Source organism: Gorilla gorilla, chromosome 5 (genome assembly GCF_029281585.2).
Source record: "Gorilla gorilla gorilla isolate KB3781 chromosome 5, NHGRI_mGorGor1-v2.1_pri, whole genome shotgun sequence".
In the NCBI taxonomy this organism is placed as follows: domain Eukaryota; kingdom Metazoa; phylum Chordata; class Mammalia; order Primates; family Hominidae; genus Gorilla; species Gorilla gorilla.
In genome coordinates this window covers 133,147,276-133,164,937 of record NC_073229.2, presented here as the reverse complement: position 1 = coordinate 133,164,937, position 17,662 = coordinate 133,147,276, and the positions used below count along the sequence as shown (strand labels likewise).

General features: G+C 39.0%; 2 protein-coding genes across 4 annotated transcripts in view; one reads left to right on the top strand and one right to left on the bottom strand.

Annotated features, from left to right (window-relative positions):
- Nucleotides 1-9,222, top strand: part of SESN1 (sestrin 1) — a 106,565-nt gene extending 97,343 nt beyond the window's left edge. For all 3 annotated transcript variants that reach the window (XM_019029708.3, XM_019029709.3, XM_004044499.4), the window contains exons 6-10: nucleotides 1,093-1,240; nucleotides 2,795-2,907; nucleotides 4,840-5,030; nucleotides 6,968-7,112; nucleotides 8,030-9,222. In XM_019029708.3, coding sequence (XP_018885253.2) covers nucleotides 1,093-1,240; nucleotides 2,795-2,907; nucleotides 4,840-5,030; nucleotides 6,968-7,112; nucleotides 8,030-8,116 — 684 coding nt within the window. In that variant the 3' untranslated portion in view covers nucleotides 8,117-9,222. The remainder of the gene's footprint in view (nucleotides 1-1,092; nucleotides 1,241-2,794; nucleotides 2,908-4,839; nucleotides 5,031-6,967; nucleotides 7,113-8,029) is intronic.
- Nucleotides 6,796-17,662, bottom strand: part of ARMC2 (armadillo repeat containing 2) — a 140,689-nt gene continuing 129,822 nt past the window's right edge. Inside the window, exon 18 of the mRNA XM_063707165.1 lies at nucleotides 6,796-6,856. Within this exon, the coding sequence (XP_063563235.1) occupies nucleotides 6,837-6,856 (20 nt within the window). The 3' untranslated portion in view covers nucleotides 6,796-6,836. The remainder of the gene's footprint in view (nucleotides 6,857-17,662) is intronic.

Below are 17,662 nucleotides of genomic sequence, written 5' to 3'. Positions count from 1 at the left end.
AGTGATTCTCCTGCCTTGGTCTCCCAAAATGCTGGGATTACAGGCATGAGCCACTAGCCCAACCCAGACTTCTTAATATATTCATTTTATAAGAAAGGTATAAATTGCATAGATTTGATCTAGCTTTTGTAGCAAGAATGCAGCAGGGTATAGAAGTATAACCAGTTTGACTAGTACAAAACCACTTGGCCAGTCCTTTGTCAGCCCCATTACTCTATCTATGTGTGACACTGCTCTAGTCATCCCAGCAAGTGACAGCTGCGAGATCCATTTGCAGAGGTCAGGTGGCCAACTCCAGCCATGTAAAGACATCTTTCATGTTTAATTGGTAAACTGTAGAAATAAAGCTAATTATTAAAGATGATAGACACATTGACAATATGTATGCCCAGTGCACACAGTTGATGCAAAATCACTTATTTTTTGTGTATCTTATTTATTTAAAGATTAAGCAAGTAGAAGTTATCTTATGCAGTTCTGCTTTAAATTGACAAGTAGTTTAAAATAGCATAAATAGTAATGACATTATTGCTAATTTTATAAGGTAAAAGCATTAGAATGTGTTCTTAAAATCATTTTTTTCCTTATATTTTAAAATCTGCATGTCTGTATTCCTAATAGGCCAAAGTAGTTTTTTATTCATTCATGTACATTAAAATTATAGGAATATTTTCCCTATATTCTACTAAGATATAAATTCTGGCCAGGTGCAGTGGCTCACGCCTGTAATCCCAGCACTTGGGAAGGCCGAGGCGGGCAGATCACAAGGTCAGGAGATCGAGACCATTCCTGGCTAACACGGTGAAACCCCGTCTCTACTAAAAAACACAAAAAATTAGCCGGGCATGGTGGCAGGCACCTGTAGTCCCAGCTACTCGGGAGGCCGAGGCAGGAGAATGGCGTGAACCTGGGAGGTGGACCTTGCAGTGAGCCGAGATCGCGCCACTGCACTGCAGCCTGGGCAACAGAGCAAGACTCTGTCTCAAAAAAAAAAAAAAAAAAAGATATAAATTCTTATGAGACAGACTTAAAAGATAATTCATATATATTCTATGTCTGCCACATGTAACATTAATTGTATTTTTTCTTCAGGTAAGTGATTCTTTCTTTGAGGTTGAAGCCCTCATGGAAAAGATGAGGCAGTTACAGGAATGTCGAGATGAAGAAGAGGCAAGTCAGGAAGAGATGGCTTCACGTTTTGAAATAGAAAAAAGAGAGAGTATGTTTGTCTTCTCTTCAGGTAAGAACAACCATTATATAGTCAATATAATTATTGCAAACTCAACTTTTTATTTAGAGAATTTAAATAACTTTTAAAGCATCAATCTAAATATGTCCTTCCTTTTAGAGAGACTATTGCATAGGTATTCCTATTTACAAATAATTTTTAAAGCAAGCAACTAAGAAAAGGTCATAAGTGAAAACATCCTAGACTAAGGGGGAGGACATTTAATTTGGATTCTGGCACTAAAATTACTTCTAATAAGTTTTGTGAACTTGGCTAAGTCACTTAACATATGAGTGCCCTCTTTTTTCTCTTTTTTTTTTTTTTTAAGAAACAGGGTCTTGCTTTGTTGCCAGGCTGAAGTGCAGTGGCGTGATTGTAGCTCACTGTAACCTGAGACTCTTAGGCTCAAGCGATCATCCTGCCTCAGCTTCCTGAGTAGCTAGGACTACAGACACATGCCACCACGCCTGCTTAATTTTTAAAATTTTTTTGTAGAGATGGGGTCTTGCTATATTGCCCACGCTTCTCTTCTTTAATATGAGGAAATAGTCCTGAGATTGCTTTTAGAGTTAAAATTCTGTGATTTTTTTGGGCACGGCAGTTTGTACCTGCAGTACCGGCTACTCAAGAAGCTGAGGTGGAAGGATCACCTTGAAGCCAGGCGTTCCAGACTAGTTTGGGCAACATAGCAAGACTCCCGTCTCTAAAAAAACAACAACAAAAATTATATGATTTGTGAAAAGGAGATATTTATTAAATTACCAACAACCTAAATCCTCTATGTTTAACCTTTATCTATATGCAGGCTACAGGAGATAATATATAAACCAGGTAATTTAAAGGAGAAAAAGTTTATAAAGTGTCTCCAGATGTATTTTGACAATATAATAGAGTGGGAGAAAGAGCACCGAGTTTCTTAATAGCAAAGAAACAATCAAATTTGTTTAAATGGAGGTTGGATGTTCACTTTTTTTTCTTCCAGGAAAAATTTTTGTTTCCATGCCTAAAGATGTAGAGTTGTCATCTAATGATACACTTACATGAAACTATAATCTCATCAACTCCTAAACATGATGATAGTCCAGAAAGTCTTAGGCACAGTGCAGGCAGCACTGTAAAAATGTTAACCCATGGGATTTCTTTCTTTGATCATGTTACATATTATATGTCATTAATATTCAACAAAAATAATCTAAGTGCTAAATTTTGGAGCATAGCTGATTTTTATAGTTATCTTAAAAATTATCCAAAAGTATGTTCATACTTTGAATAAGTCGAACCTACTACATATAAATTGGAATGGGAGGAGAGAGAAAGGGTCTATGAAAGAGGCAATAAAAGGCACAGAGAATTCAACTATGAGTTTTCATTTTATAACAGAAAATCTCCTTTTACTACATTCTATTTACTAGCAAGTAAACTACTTTGTATAATTGTAAGACTACTTTGGTTGATATTGGTCACTCAGTATCAGAGAAAGAGTTATGCCATTTTTACTTCTTTGGGTAAAATCAATTTTAACTAGCATCCTATTTTTAAAAACCTTTCAATGGCCTTTTTTCCCAGATGATGAAGAAGTTACACCAGCAAGAGCTGTATCTCGTCATTTTGAGGATACTAGTTATGGCTATAAAGATTTCTCTAGACATGGGATGCATGTTCCAACATTTCGTGTCCAGGTAAAATTGCAACTTGTATGCACATGATTGACTAGAAATATCTCAGTCTGACTTAAAATACAAAACAGCCACTTAGATTTGAGAACTATGCTAAGTGCTTTGCAGGCAGTATCTCGTCTTGTTTCAGAATAAAAGGTGAAAGACTGTTTCTAATCCATCCATGGAATCATACTGTAGTTTCAATGTATGTATATCTTAAAAATTTTATTGTGTAAATATTTAAATATGTAAGTATTTAATTCAGATGAGTTGATACTCCCAACGTTCCCAAATATTGTTAGGGGTCAGTGTTAAATAATAACTATTTTAACAGAATTATGAAAATATTTAAGAACCATAAGATTTTGTTTCTTTGCTCAAGAAACTAAGGGGCCTGGCACAATGGCTCCCGCCTGTGATCCCAGCACCTTGGGAGGCTGAGGCAGGTGGATTGCCTGAGCCGAGGCATTCCACGACCAGCCTGGCAAACAAGGGGAAACCCTGTCTCCACAAAAAAAATAGAAATAAAAAATAAAATAAAATTAGCCAGGTGTGGTGGCATGTACCTGTGGTCCCATCTACTCAGGAGGCTGAGGTGGGAAGATCACTTGAGCCTGGAAGGTTGAGGCTGCGGTGAGTTGTGATGGAGCCACTGCACTCCAGCCTGGGTGACAGAGTGGGATCCTGTCTCAAAAAATAAAAATAAATAAACTAAGGGGCAAAATTTAGGCACAAGGAAGAGTTATAGAATAATTATGCAATAGATTAGAAATTGAAGACATCATGTGGGCTGGAAATTTTTTATGGAGGGACATTAGGATTTGAAGAATTTGGATGGTGAAAAGGGTATTGTAAGTAGAGGAGACTAGACAATAATTAAGCTTAGGTTGAGGGATAGAGTGAAGGAAGGAATTATAAAGAGATTGGTTGGCTGCTGAGAGCTTCAAGCTAAAGATTCCTACTTCTGATTAGTGGTGTATGTTTAAAATTGGTTAGGTGTGCCTTAAATGTCAAAGCAGTTTACATTAGATTATGTGGCGTTTGTAGGCTTTGACCAGCGTGATGGCATACTATCAAAGAGGTGTTTTTAGGAAAGCAACAAAGAAGTAGGGGCTTATTAAGTTTTGTTTCAGGTGGAAAGAAAGGAGGCAAGGAGATTTAATATAGGAAAACTAATTAGGAGACTCAGTTAATAGGGCTAAAAGGCAGAAGTGCAGGTAGGAGAAGGAATGGGTGATAGATGTGTTGAATTAAAAATTCACAAAATTTGGCCAGATCTGGTGGCTCCCACGTGTAATCCCAGCACTTTGAGAGACCAAGATGGGAAAATCACTGAGGCCAAGCATTCAAGACTAGCATGGGCAGCAAAACAAGACCCTATCTCTACAAATAATTTTTAAAAGTAACCAAGCAAGGTGGCCTGTGCCTGTAGTTCCAGTTACTCAGGAGGCTGAGGCAGGGAGGATCGCTTGAGCCCAGCAGTTGGAGACTGCAGTGAGCTGTGATCATACCATTGCACTCTAGCCTGGACAACAGAGTGAGACCTTGTCTCTTAAAACACACACACACACTCATAATTTGAAGACCACTTGAATGGCTGCAGCAATGGAAAAGGAGAGGGGACTCCCAAGCTGGTCACATCTGGGGGCTGAGTGTAGAGAGAGTGAAAGAGATAAAGGCCGATGTGTAAGGGGAAGAGACTATTAGTTTTTTTTTTTTTTTGAGATGAGACTATTAGTTTTTAAACTCACTGAGTTATAAAACACAACCTTTTGCATGTTGCAGTATGGGAATTGAAAAAAAGATTGGAGTGTAAGTGAAGCTGGGAGTTAGGGATAAAAGCCAGTTGGATTGTCAGCCAAATGACAATGATTTTTACCATGCTACAGAGCTATAGATATAGAACTGTACTTGACCACATTTATTCACATTTGTTCTATTCCCTGTATTTAGGACTATTGCTGGGAAGATCATGGTTATTCTTTGGTAAATCGCCTTTATCCAGATGTGGGACAGTTGATTGATGAAAAATTTCACATTGCTTACAATCTTACTTATAATACAATGGCAATGCACAAAGATGTTGATACCTCAATGCTTAGACGGGCAATTTGGAACTATATTCACTGCATGTTTGGAATAAGGTTAGTCTTCTTTCTGTGTTTATAAAGAGATGTTTTCCTCTGGGCCAAATTATTCAAGTGCTTGGAGCGCACATGCACATAGACACACACATAATCAAAACCCATCCCCTCCCCAATAACTTATTTTTATGCTATTTATGCTTCAAAGAACCACTTTATTGCAGCTTAGTTTTTTCTTCTCTTTCCTAGCTAGGCAGGAGGGAGAGTTAGGGACCTTGACAAGAATTGAATGACAGCTGCCTCCAGGAAAGGGAGGACAAGCAAGCTGGTCCTAGAACAAAGTTTGTCACTGAACACCTTTAGTATCTTTTCTCTTCATATAATCTATCTCTTGATAGACTTATGTTTCTACCTCCTTGGAAATCAGTACCCTTATATTGCCCCTCTGGCTGTTCTTAGGCTCCTTCTGAGGAATACTTGCTCTCATAATACGTAATCAAAATGCAAAACTTTCATGTCCTTGCTGTTAGGTTTTCAGCCATGTTACTATGTTATATTGAAAATGCAGTCATTGTTATACCACCTTCTCACACATGCACACAAATTCTGAGCTACAGTGCTTACTAGTTAACTATTTTTGCTGTAAAATCAGGCTTTCTATTCATTTTATCAGAGACTCTGGTCAAAACCTACAAACCCTATTTAATCTACTCTAAACGGATCTGGCATTTGAAGTACAGCTGACCAACTTTAAACTAATTTCCCACTAATCAGTAGCCAGACTATTGACTTTAGCCTCCTGAATGGTGGTAGAACCAGCTTTGCAAGACCTTTGTCCCCTTTCCACTGAAAACTCAATAGGAGACTTCAGTGCCTATGTGATTGGAAATCCATTACCCAGTGGAACAACGCACACAACTGGTGCATGCAGCCATCTTGGCTTAAAGCAGGATAGGCTCTCCTAAGTATAGACCATCCTTCTCCTTGCAGCCCCTGCCTTTTTTCTCATTTGACCCCAGAAACTCCTAGAAACATGAGTAAAGTAATTCTAATTATTTTTATTTTATTTATTTATACAAGTAAATTTCTCTATATAGAGAGATATCTATATAGAGAGAGATATAGAGAGAGATAGATATCTCTAGATCTAGAGATCTAGATCTAGATCTAGAGATATCTCTATCTCTATAGATACCTCTCTCTATACATAGATTATCTCTATATCTAGAGATATATATCTAGATCTAGATAGATATATATCTCTAGATATAGAGATACCTATCTATATATAGAGAGAGAGAAAGTACTAGTACCAATAACAAAAGTAATTAATTTGTTTCTTAATTTCGATAATACTCAAAATCTGTTTTCAGAATTTGTTCAGCCAGGCACGGTGGCTCACGCCCATAATCCCAGCACTTTGGGAAGCCAAGGCGGGCAGATCACTTGAGGTCAGGAGTTTTAGACTAGCCTGGCCAATATGGTGATACCCTGTCTCTACTAAAAATACAAAAATTGGCTGGGCATGGTGGCACACACCTGTAATCCTAGCTTCTTGGGAGGCTGAGGTGAGAGAATCACTTGAACCCAGGAAGCAGAGGTTGCAATAAGCCAAGATAGCACCACTGCACTCCAGCCTGGGCGACAGGGCAAGACTCTGTCTCAATAATAGTTTGTTCCTCAGTGTGGCTACGTGTTCATGATTGCAGATATACACTATTGCTTGGTACCCAGTGCTATGTTAATATTGTCAGCTTTCAGGAATGATTTACTTGGGTAGTAGAAAAAATGTTATGTTACTCTCTCTAAGTACTCTGTTTCTTATACCTTTATACTCACTCATCCACCTGCAGTTATAAAGCTCTATCATTTTTGGGGACAGCTGCCTACACAAAGAGAGAAAAAATACAGTATTAACTATTGATGTGTATACTTTTGTAAGATGAAAACAGGTTATACACTGAAAATATCATAATTCTCATTATGTCTTTCAACAGATATGATGATTATGACTATGGTGAAATTAACCAGCTATTGGATCGTAGCTTTAAAGTTTATATCAAAACTATTGTTTGCACTCCTGAAAAGGTTACCAAAAGAATGTATGATAGCTTCTGGAGGCAGTTCAAGCACTCTGAGAAGGTATGTGCCTATTGTGGCTTGTTTACTCTGTAACTTAGCAATGATTCGTAGTCTCCTTCACCTAACCTAATGGTGCTGAAACCCTTTCCATCACCCCTACCAACCCAAAGAAAAACATTCCAGGACAGCTGTCTCAGGTACCCCTTCAGAAGGGAACCTGATTATGTTGATAGAGTAAAAGAATAAAGACAGGGAACACAGGTGGGCTGGCCCGTCTTCAGAAGTGCTGGCATGGCTGTCAGCACATAGAAGACTGTTTTATAAAAGCTGTGTATATGTAGAAGTGTCTGTTCTCTTTGAAACATCTTTATAGAAATTACTGAATAATGATTTGGCAGGGGAAGTTGGTATTCTGATAAAACAGTGTCTAGATTTTCTGACATGTAACAAACCTCCAAGAAACATGATAAAATATAAATGAAAGCTCAATCTATCCAAAAAGAATATTAGGCCAGGTACGGTGGCTCACACCTGTAATCCCAGCACTTGGGGAGGCCAAGGCAGGCGGATCACTTCAGGTCAGGAGTTCAAGACCAGACTGTCCAACATGGTGATACTAAAAATACCAAAAAATTAGTTGGACATAGTGGCATGTGCCTGTAGTCCCAGCTACATGGGAAGCTGAGGCATGAGAATCGCTTGAACCCAGGAGGTGGAGGTTGCAGTGAGCCAAGATCGTGCCACTGCACCCGAGCCTGGGAAAGAGTGAAACTGTGCATCAAAAAAAAAAAAAAAAAAAAAGATAGCTGCTGTTTTGAGAAATTTATAATCTGTTCAACAAACCCAAGGCTAAGTTATTCTGTACTACATAGGAAGTGTAGGAAGTGTACTTATTTTATGTGTTCATTAGATTCACTGAAAAACTGATTGTGAATGCTTGTAACCCTTCCTTATATGATGTTGTATTTTATATTCAGGTTCATGTTAATCTGCTTCTTATAGAAGCTAGGATGCAAGCAGAACTCCTTTATGCTCTGAGAGCCATTACCCGCTATATGACCTGATGCCTTTCCTTCATTAAAGATGATTCTGGAATGATCAGCAGATATAGTCTACAAGGGGGAAGGTACTAAGCCCCAGGACCAATGGTAGACAAAATAATTCAGAAATCCATTGTGCCATGATTCCTTTAGTTTCTGCTATTTTTCTGTGGAAAACCACTGCTGGCACAAGCAGTGACTGTTTGGCAGCTTCAAGTTTAGAGCTGTGAAGACAGGCTGCCATTCACAGTATTTTGCTTTTTGACAGTACAAGATGCTGTGTAACTGTTTTAATACAGCAAATAGTAACTCTCCAAATCCTGTTGCTTTTATGCTAAATAAGATAACAAGAATTGGAGCATGCAAAGAATGGGACTTGGATAATGACTTAAGCTTTATATGTAAAGAATTTTAGAAGATCTTGGTGCTGCTATTCCTGCTGGAGGAATGAATAGATGGCTGTTTCAGTTAAGCTATTAGTAATAAAAGTGAACATTGCTACTATCTGAGCCTACATACATAACTTGTGTGATTTCAAATTAAACTTGCATTATGTGTTAATTTTCTTGCATCTAAAAAAGCATAGAATTCCTACTCACACAGCTCAGCAACAACCATTTTGATGGTAACAGTTAATTTCTTTCATTAGCTTTTTAAATTCAGGGTTCTGGATATTAAATTAAAATGGCATTCTTAAAGATTTTCTTCAAAAAGCAATCCTAAATGAAAGTGTGTAAATTATAAGAAGCTGGCGATCTTTTGATATGCTGTTTCACAGGATCCTGACACTGGAGAGCAGCTGTCTTGTGCATTACTTGTGTTTCCAGCACCAAAGTTGTGGGACATGTTGCTGTAGACTGCTGCGCAGTCCTGGGTGCATTCTGTCTCTCTGCCTCTGCCTGCCTCCTGGTCCCCACTTTAAAGGTTGTGCAGCTCCTTAAATAATAAAGCTGGAAAATATTTTTAGTTGGGTTATCAAATTTGATTTACAAAAACGCTAACTTTGTTTGAAATGCAAACAAACAGGTTTGAAAATATGTATTAAGTACTTTGTATTCTGGAAGCGTGAATTGCTTTTGAAGTCTGTCAGTATTACTGGTATTTTTAAATAAAGAAGAATTTTTCTCCAATTTTATTTGCTGTCTCAATCTCTTAAAAAATCATGACTTCACTATTAGTAATAATTTTTAGTTTCTATCTACTTTCATAAGCCAAGTACATTCACACTTAAATGGCAAAACAACAATTGAAGCCATTTTGAAACATACAAAGAGGAGTGGACTTTCTTTAGAATCTTATCTGAGACCATTTTTATCTTGGAAATGACTGGTATGGCCCTATGCCTGCTCTCTTTTGAACTGTTTTAGAGTTCCAATAGAATTTTAAGAATTACTAAAAAGAAGGATTCATTAGGGAGAGACTACAGAACAAAAAATGACACTCATCAGACAAGTAGAAATAGCTCTAAGTTTAACTGAAGCTGTTGTGATAACAACTCTGTTAGTTACTCCTCAAAACATTCATTGAGCTCAATCTAGTGCCTGCCTACAAATGTATGGGGTAGTGTGGAAGTAGGGGTTGGGAAGGATCAATTTTGAACAGAGGTGGTACCTGTCCTCAAGGATGTTTACTCTCATGAGAAGACAAGCCTATAACCTTAGCTAGGAATAGAGTATTATTATCTTCAATATGTTTTATATTTAAAGAAACTTATAAGTGCATTACTCATTGAATATGCATCATGCCTTTGTCCTCTTCTGCCTGCTGCTGAGTTCTCTCACCAGAGCAATACAATTGAACCCAAGAAGATAGTTAAAATTTTACTTATCCCATTTCTGCTCTTTGTTCCTCCTCTTGAAAATACAGAATTTCTAGTAGAGATTCTAATCAGCAGTAGAGTGATCACAAAACAAGATCAACTAGAATGCATTTAGTCCACTGGAACTTATAATCACGTAGAAATTGAAATCAAAATTTTAATGAGTTAAAAAATATGTTTATACCTAAAGTAATAAAAGTGCATGTGATACAAAGTTAATGTTTCAATGCCTTCCATTTAGCAGGTGCTTCCTGTTGGAGTGTTTTCTCAAAACTAAACACACAGGATTTCTAATGTTACTATATAATCTTTGAAACCAGTAGTTTCCAAAATAATTAGGGAAGGTACATTACACTGGGGATATCAAAACCTTCCCCAACCAGAGGAAAATTTTTTTCTAAAATAATCATGAGAAGATTTCTGGTTGAGGGTCCCAGGATTCAAGAGTTAAAATCTGAGTTTTTTTGGCCATATTTGGGAAAATTTTTTATTAGGCCAAACTTAATCATCTCTAAGAATGAGATTGATTTTGATACAGACCACCAGGAGATAAGTAGATAAGTAAAACTTGTTGGATAAGCACTTTTTATCAATATACTCTGAAATTTTATTAGCATATTCATATATGTGAATATCATACATGAATCAGAAATTTTACTAGCATATTTGTATATGTGAATATCATATATGAATCATCATACTAGTTTTTTGCTAACACTGGGAGTAATGTCAGCAAGATGATGGACTTGGGAACTCCACGTCCTCATTCTCCCAGAGACGCTGAGTTAACAATATATGGGCCAGAATATCTTTGTGAGAACTCTAGAAACCAATTGGGAAACTGCAGCATTTAGGCAAATGCAAAGCCAGGAAAAGGCCGCACCAAAAGGCTAGGAAAGTTTGTGGCTTTTGCTCACCCTAGCTCTTCCCCAGCAGAGGATGGTGTGATCAAGAGGAAGCATAAATTCAGCAAAGTTGTAGGATACAAAGTCAGCACACAAAAATCAGTTGTATTTCTATACACTAACAATGAATGATCCAAAAAAATTTAACAATTCCATTTACAATAGGATCAAAAAGAATAAAATACTTAGGAATAAACCTAACCAAGGGGATATGTGATGGCTGAATGTTTGTGTCTTCCCCCACATTTGTATGTTGATGTATGTTGTATGTTGAAATGTAATCCTCAATGTGGTGGTATTAAAAAGTAGGCCTTTGGGAGGTGATAAGATCAAGAGGGCTCTGCTCTCATGAATGGGATTAGTGCCCTTTAATAGAGGTCTGGGGAGCTCCCCTTCTACCATGAAAGGCCACAGCTAGAGTGTGCCATCTGTGAGGAAGAAAACACTCACTAGGCACCAAATCCTTGATATTGGACTTCCCAGCCTCCAAAACTGTGAGCAATAAGTTTCTGTTATCTATAAATTACCCAGTCTAAGGTATTTTGTTACAGTAGCCTGAACAGACTAAGACAAAAGACTTATACATTGAAAACTGTAAAGCAGCAGTCCCCAACCTTTTTGGCACCAGGGACTGGTTTCATGGAAGACAGTTTTTCCATGGACCCAGGGTGGATGGTGCAGTGGGGGATGCTTTCAGGATAAAACTGTTCCACCTCAGATCATCAGGTATTAGATTCTTATAAGGAGTGCACAACCCACATCCCTCACATGCACAGTTCACAATAGGGTCAAGCTCCTATGAAAATCAGTGCTGCAGCTGATCAGACAGGAGGCAGAGCTCAGGCAGTAATGCTTGCTTGCCCACAACTCACCTCCTGCTGTGCAGCCAGTTCCTAACAGGCCACAGACTAGTACTGGTCCATGGCCCATGGGTTGGGGACCACTGCTGTAAAGCATTACTAAGAAATTAAAGACACAAATAAATGGAAAGACATCTCATGGTCACCCAGAGTGACCTGTAGATTCAATGCAATCTCTATCAAAATCCCAATGGCATTTTTCACGGAAGTAGAGAATTCCATGCCAAAATTCATCTAGAATCTTCAATGGACCCTGAATAGCCAAAACAATCTTGAAAAAGAACAAAGTTGGAGGTCTCACACTCCCTGATTTCAAAACATATTGCAAAGCAACAGTAATCAAAATAATGTGGAACTGGCACAAAGTCAAACATACAGGCCAATGGAATGGGGTCCAGAAATAAATTCTCACATATATGGCCAAATCATCTTTAGCAAAGATACCAAGACCACTCAATAAGGACAGGACAGTCCAACAAATGGTGCTAGGAAAACTAGATATGCACATGCAAAAGAATGAAGTTGGACCCTTATATATTAAAAAACTCAAAGACCTAAATGTAAGACTGACAACTGTAAAACTAGATGAAAACATGGGGAAAGTTTCACAACATTGGATTTGGCAATGATTTCTTAGATATGACACAAAGTATGGGCAACAAAAGAAAAAAAGACCATTGGAATTACATCAGACTTAAAAATGTCTGTGCATCAAAGGACATAATCAACAGTGAAAAGTCAACCTATGGGATAGGAGAAAATATTTACAAATCATATATTTGATAAGAGGTTAATATCCAGAATATATGAAGAATTCCTACAACTCAAAAAACCAAATAACTAAAAAATGGGGCCGGGAGTGGTGGCTCATGCCTGTAATCCCAGCAGTTTGGGAGGCCGAGGCAGGCAGATCATGAGGTCAGGAGATCGAGACCATCCTGGCCAACATAGGAAAACCCCCGTCTCTACACAAAAATTAGCTGGGCATGGTGGTGTGCACCTGTAACCCACTGGGATTACTCTGGAGGCTGAGGCAGGAGAATGGCTTGAACCTGGGAAGCGGAGATTGCAGTGAGCTGAGATCGCGCCACCGCACTCCATGCACTCCAGCCTGGTGACAGAGCGAGACTTCATCTCCAAAAAAAAAAACAGAAAGAAAAGTCCAAAGACTTGAATAGACATTTCTCCAAAGATGATAATACAAATGACCAACAAACAAAAATTATGAAATGGTGCTCAGCCTGACTAATTATAAAAAATGTAAATCAATATTACAAAGACACATTACCTCACACTCATCAGGGTGGCTACTATTTTTAAAACTCCCAAAATAACAAGTGTTGGTGAGGATGTGGGGAAATTGGAACACTTATGTGGCATTGGTAACAATGTAAAATGATAATCACCACTTAAACACGATGGAGGTTCCTCAAAAAGTTAAAAATAGAATTCCCATATGATACAGCAATTCCACTTGCTGTGGACTGAATATTTGCATTCCCCCAAAATTCACATGTTGAAGCCCTGTGGTGTTTGGGAAGTAATTAGGTCTTGAGGGTGGAGCCCTCATGAGTGGCAGTAAACCCTTATAAGGAGAGACAGGTGAGAGATGATCTCTCTCTCCACCATGTAAGGACAGAGCAAAAAGGCAGCCCTCTGCAAACCAGGAAGAGGGCCTTGACCACAAACTGAACTGGCCAGCACCTTGACTTTGGACTTCCTAGTCTTAAGAACTGTGAGGAATGAACTTTTGTTAAGTCACCCAAACTATATTTTTTGTTATCTCAGCTTGAACTAAGACATCACTTCTGAGTATATACACAAAAGAACTGAAAACAAGATCTCAAAGAGAGATTTGCAAACCTATACTCATGGCAACATTATTCACAATACCCATGATGTGGAGGCAACCCAAATGTTCATTGACAGATGAATGGATAAACAAAATGTGGTATACTCATAGAATGGAATATTATTCAGTCTTAAAAAGGAAAGAAATCAGCAGGGCACAGGTGGCTCATACCTGTAATCCCAGCACTTTGGGAGGCTGAGGCAGGTGGATCACTTGAGGCCTGGAGTTCAAGACCAGCCTGGCCAACATGGTGAAACCCCATCTTTACTAAAAATACAAAAATTAGCCAGGCATGGTGGTGCATGCCTGTAATCCCAGCTACTTGGAAGGCTGAGCAGGAGAATCACTTGAACCCAGGAAGTGGAGGTTGCAGTGAGCCAAGATCATGCCATTGCACTCCAGCTTGGGTAACAGAGACTGTTCTGAGACTCTGTCTCAGGGAAGGAAAAAAAAAAAAAAAGTAAGGAAATCCTATCACAGGCAACAACATGGATGAACCTTGATAGTATTATGCTAAGTGAAATAAACCAGTCACACACACACGACTATTGTATGGCTCCACTTATATAAGATATCAAGTAGTCAAAGTCATAGAAATGGAAAGTATTAATAGAATGATGGTTGCCAAGAGCTGGTGGGGGTGAAAATGGGGAGTTGTTTGGTGCGTATAGTGTCAGTTTACAAGATGAAAGAGTTCTAGAGATCTGTTGCAGAACAATGTGAGTATACTTAAACTACTGAACTGTACACTTAAAATGGTTAAAATGGTAGATTTTACATGTTTTTTTAACCACAGGTTTTGTTTAAGTAGATGGTTCCAAATGGTCCAGCTTATATGTGGGTCTGAGGGGAGCAGCTAAGTATGGAAGAGAATAGGTATAATGGGATCCCACCATGAGTTACTATATTAGTCATAAATATGAAGGGGGCTGTTTGGCGAGGGGAGAGTTTGATTTTTTTTTCCACTAAAAGTAGAATAAATAGCTTGCTATGGATGAAATACATTATATCTGTGAATGTTTTAGATAAATTAGCCCCTGTGACTTAAACTGATTTCATCTATTGGAGTGAATCTACCAGCATATACTTACATTACGGACTACAATAAGGCGAGTGTCCCTAGAGGATTTTGCTGAGCCACATCAGGTATGAACCCCAGACTAGAACCATTCTCAGAAAGTCTATTTGTTCCTGGAAATGTAGGTTTTTTTGTTTTTTGTTTTTTTTTTTTTGAGACAGAGTCTTGTGCTGCTGCCCAGGCTATAGTGCAGTGGCACAATCTCGGCTTACTGCAACCTCCACCTCCGAGGTTCAAGAGATTTTCATGAAACAAAGCCACTGGGAAGTTTGAACTGGGTGGAGCCCACCACAGCTCAGCAAGGCTGCTGTGGCCAGACTGCCTCTCTAGATTCCTCCTCTCTGGGCAGGGCATCTCTGAAAAAAAGGCAGCAGTCCCAGTCAGGGACTAATAGATAAAACCCCCATCTCCCTGGGACAGAGCACATGGGGGAAGGGGCGGCTGTGGGTGCAGTGTCAGCAAACTTAAACGTCCCTGCCTGCTGGCTCTGAAGAGAGCAGCGGATCTCCCAGCAAGCGTTCCAGCTCTGATAAGGGACGGACTGCCTCCTCAAGTGGTTCCCTGACCACCCGTGTATCCTGACTGGGAGACACCTCCCAGTAGGAACCAACAGATACTTCATACGGGAGAGCTCTGGCTGGCATCTGGCAGGTACCCCTCTGGGACAAAGCTTCCAGAGGAAGGAATAGGCAGCAATCTTTGCTGTTCTGCAGCCTCTGCTGATGACACCCAGGCAAACAGGGTCTATAGTGGACCTCCAGCAAACTTCAGCAGAACTGCAGCAGAGGGGCCTGTTAGAAGGAAAACTAACAAACAGAAAGGAATAGTATCAACATCAACAAAAAGGACGTCCACTCAGAGACCTCACCTGAAGGACACCAACATCAAAGACCAAAGGTAGGTAAATCCACAAAGATGGGGAGAAACCAGCATAAAAAGCCTTAAAATTCCAAAAACAAGAATGCCTCTTCTCCTCCAAAAGATCACAACTCCTTGCCAGCAAGGGAACAAAACTGGATGGAGAATGAGTTTGACAAATTGACAGAAATAGGCTTCAGAAGGTGGGTAATAACATACTCCTCTGAGCTAAAGGAGCATGTTCTAATCCAATGCAAGTAAGCTAAGAACCCTGAAAAAAGGTTAGACGAATTGCTAACTAGAATAAGTTTATAGAAGAACATGAACGACCTGATGGAGCTGAAAAACACAGCACAAGAACTTCGTGAAGCATACACAAGTATCAATAGCCATATCTATCAAGCAGAAGAAAGGATATCAGAGATTGAAGATCAACTCAATGAAATAAAGCAAGAAAACAAGATTAGAGAAAAAAGAATGAAAAGAAACGAACAAAGCCTGCAAGAAGTAGGGTACTATGTGAAAAGACCAAATCTATGTCTGATTGGTGTACCTGAAAGTGACGGGGAAAATGGAACCGAGTTGGAAAATACTCTTCAGGATATTAACCAGGAGAACTTCCCCAATCTAGCAAGGCAGGCCAACATCCAAATTCAGGAAATACAGAGAACACCACAAAGATACTCCTCGAAAAGAGCAACCCCAAGACACATAATCGTCAGATTCACCAAGGTTGAAATGAAGGAAAAAATGTTATGGGCAGCCAGAGAGAAAGGTCGGATTACCCACAAAGGGAAGCCCATCAGACTAACAGCGGATCTCTCAGCAGAAACGCTACAAGCCAGAAGAGAGTGGGGCCAATATTCAACATTCTTAAAGAAAAGAATTTTCAACCCAGAATTTCATATCCAGCCACACTGAGCTTCACAGGTGAAGGAGAAATAAAATCCTTTACAGACAAGCAAATGCTGAGAGATTGTGTCACCACCAGGCCTGCCTTACAAGAACTCCTGAAGGAAGCACTAAACGTGGAAAGGAACAACCAGTACCAGCCACTGCAAAAACATACCAAATTGTAAAGACCATTGATGCTACGAAGAAACTGCAACAACAGGCAAAATAACCAGCTATCATCATAATGACAGGATCAAATTCACACATAACAACATTAACCTTAAATGTAAACAGGTTAAATGTCCCAATTAAAAGATACAGACTGGCAAATTGGATATAGAGTCAAGACCCATTGGTATGCTGTATTCAGGAGACCCATCTGATGTGGAAAGACACACACAGGCTCAAAATAAAGGGATAGAGGAATATTTACCAAGCAAACGGAAAGCAAAAAAAAAAAAAAAAGCAGGGGTTGCAATCCTACCCTCTGATAAAACAGACTTTAAATCAATACAGAACAAAAGAGACAAAGAAGGGCATTACATAATGGTAAAGGGATCAACGCAACAAGAAGAGCTAACTGTCCTAAATATGTACGCATCAATACAGGAGCACCCAGATTCATAAAGCAAGTTCTTAGAGACCTACAAAGAGACTTAGACTCCTACACAATAACAGTCGGAGACTTTAACACCCCACTTTCAGTATTAGAAAGATCAATGAGACAGAAAATTAACAAGGATATCCAGGACTTGAACTTAGCTCTGGACCAAGCGGACCTAATAGACATCTACAGAACTCTCCACCCCAAATCAACAGAATATACATTCTTCTCAGCACCACATTGCACTTATGCTAAAATTGACCACATAGTTGGAAGTAAAACACTCCTCAGCAGATGGAAAAGAACAGAAATCATAACAAACAGTCTCTCAGACCACAGTGCAATCAAATTAGAACTCAGGACTAAGAAACTCACTCAAAACCACTCAACTACATGGAAACTGAACAACCTGCTCCTGAATGACTACTGGGTAAATAACAAAATGAAGGCAGAAATAAAGACATTCTTTGAAACCAATGAGAACAAAGACACAATGTACCAGAATCTCTGGGACATATTTAAGCTGTGTGTAGAGGAAAATTTATAGCACTAAATGCCCACAAGAGAAAGCAGGAAAGATCTAAATTCGACACCCTTACATCACAACTAAAAGAACTAGAGAAGCAAGAGCAAACATATTCAAAAGCTAGCAGAAGACAAGAAATAACTAACATCAGAGCAGAACTGAAAGTGATAGAGA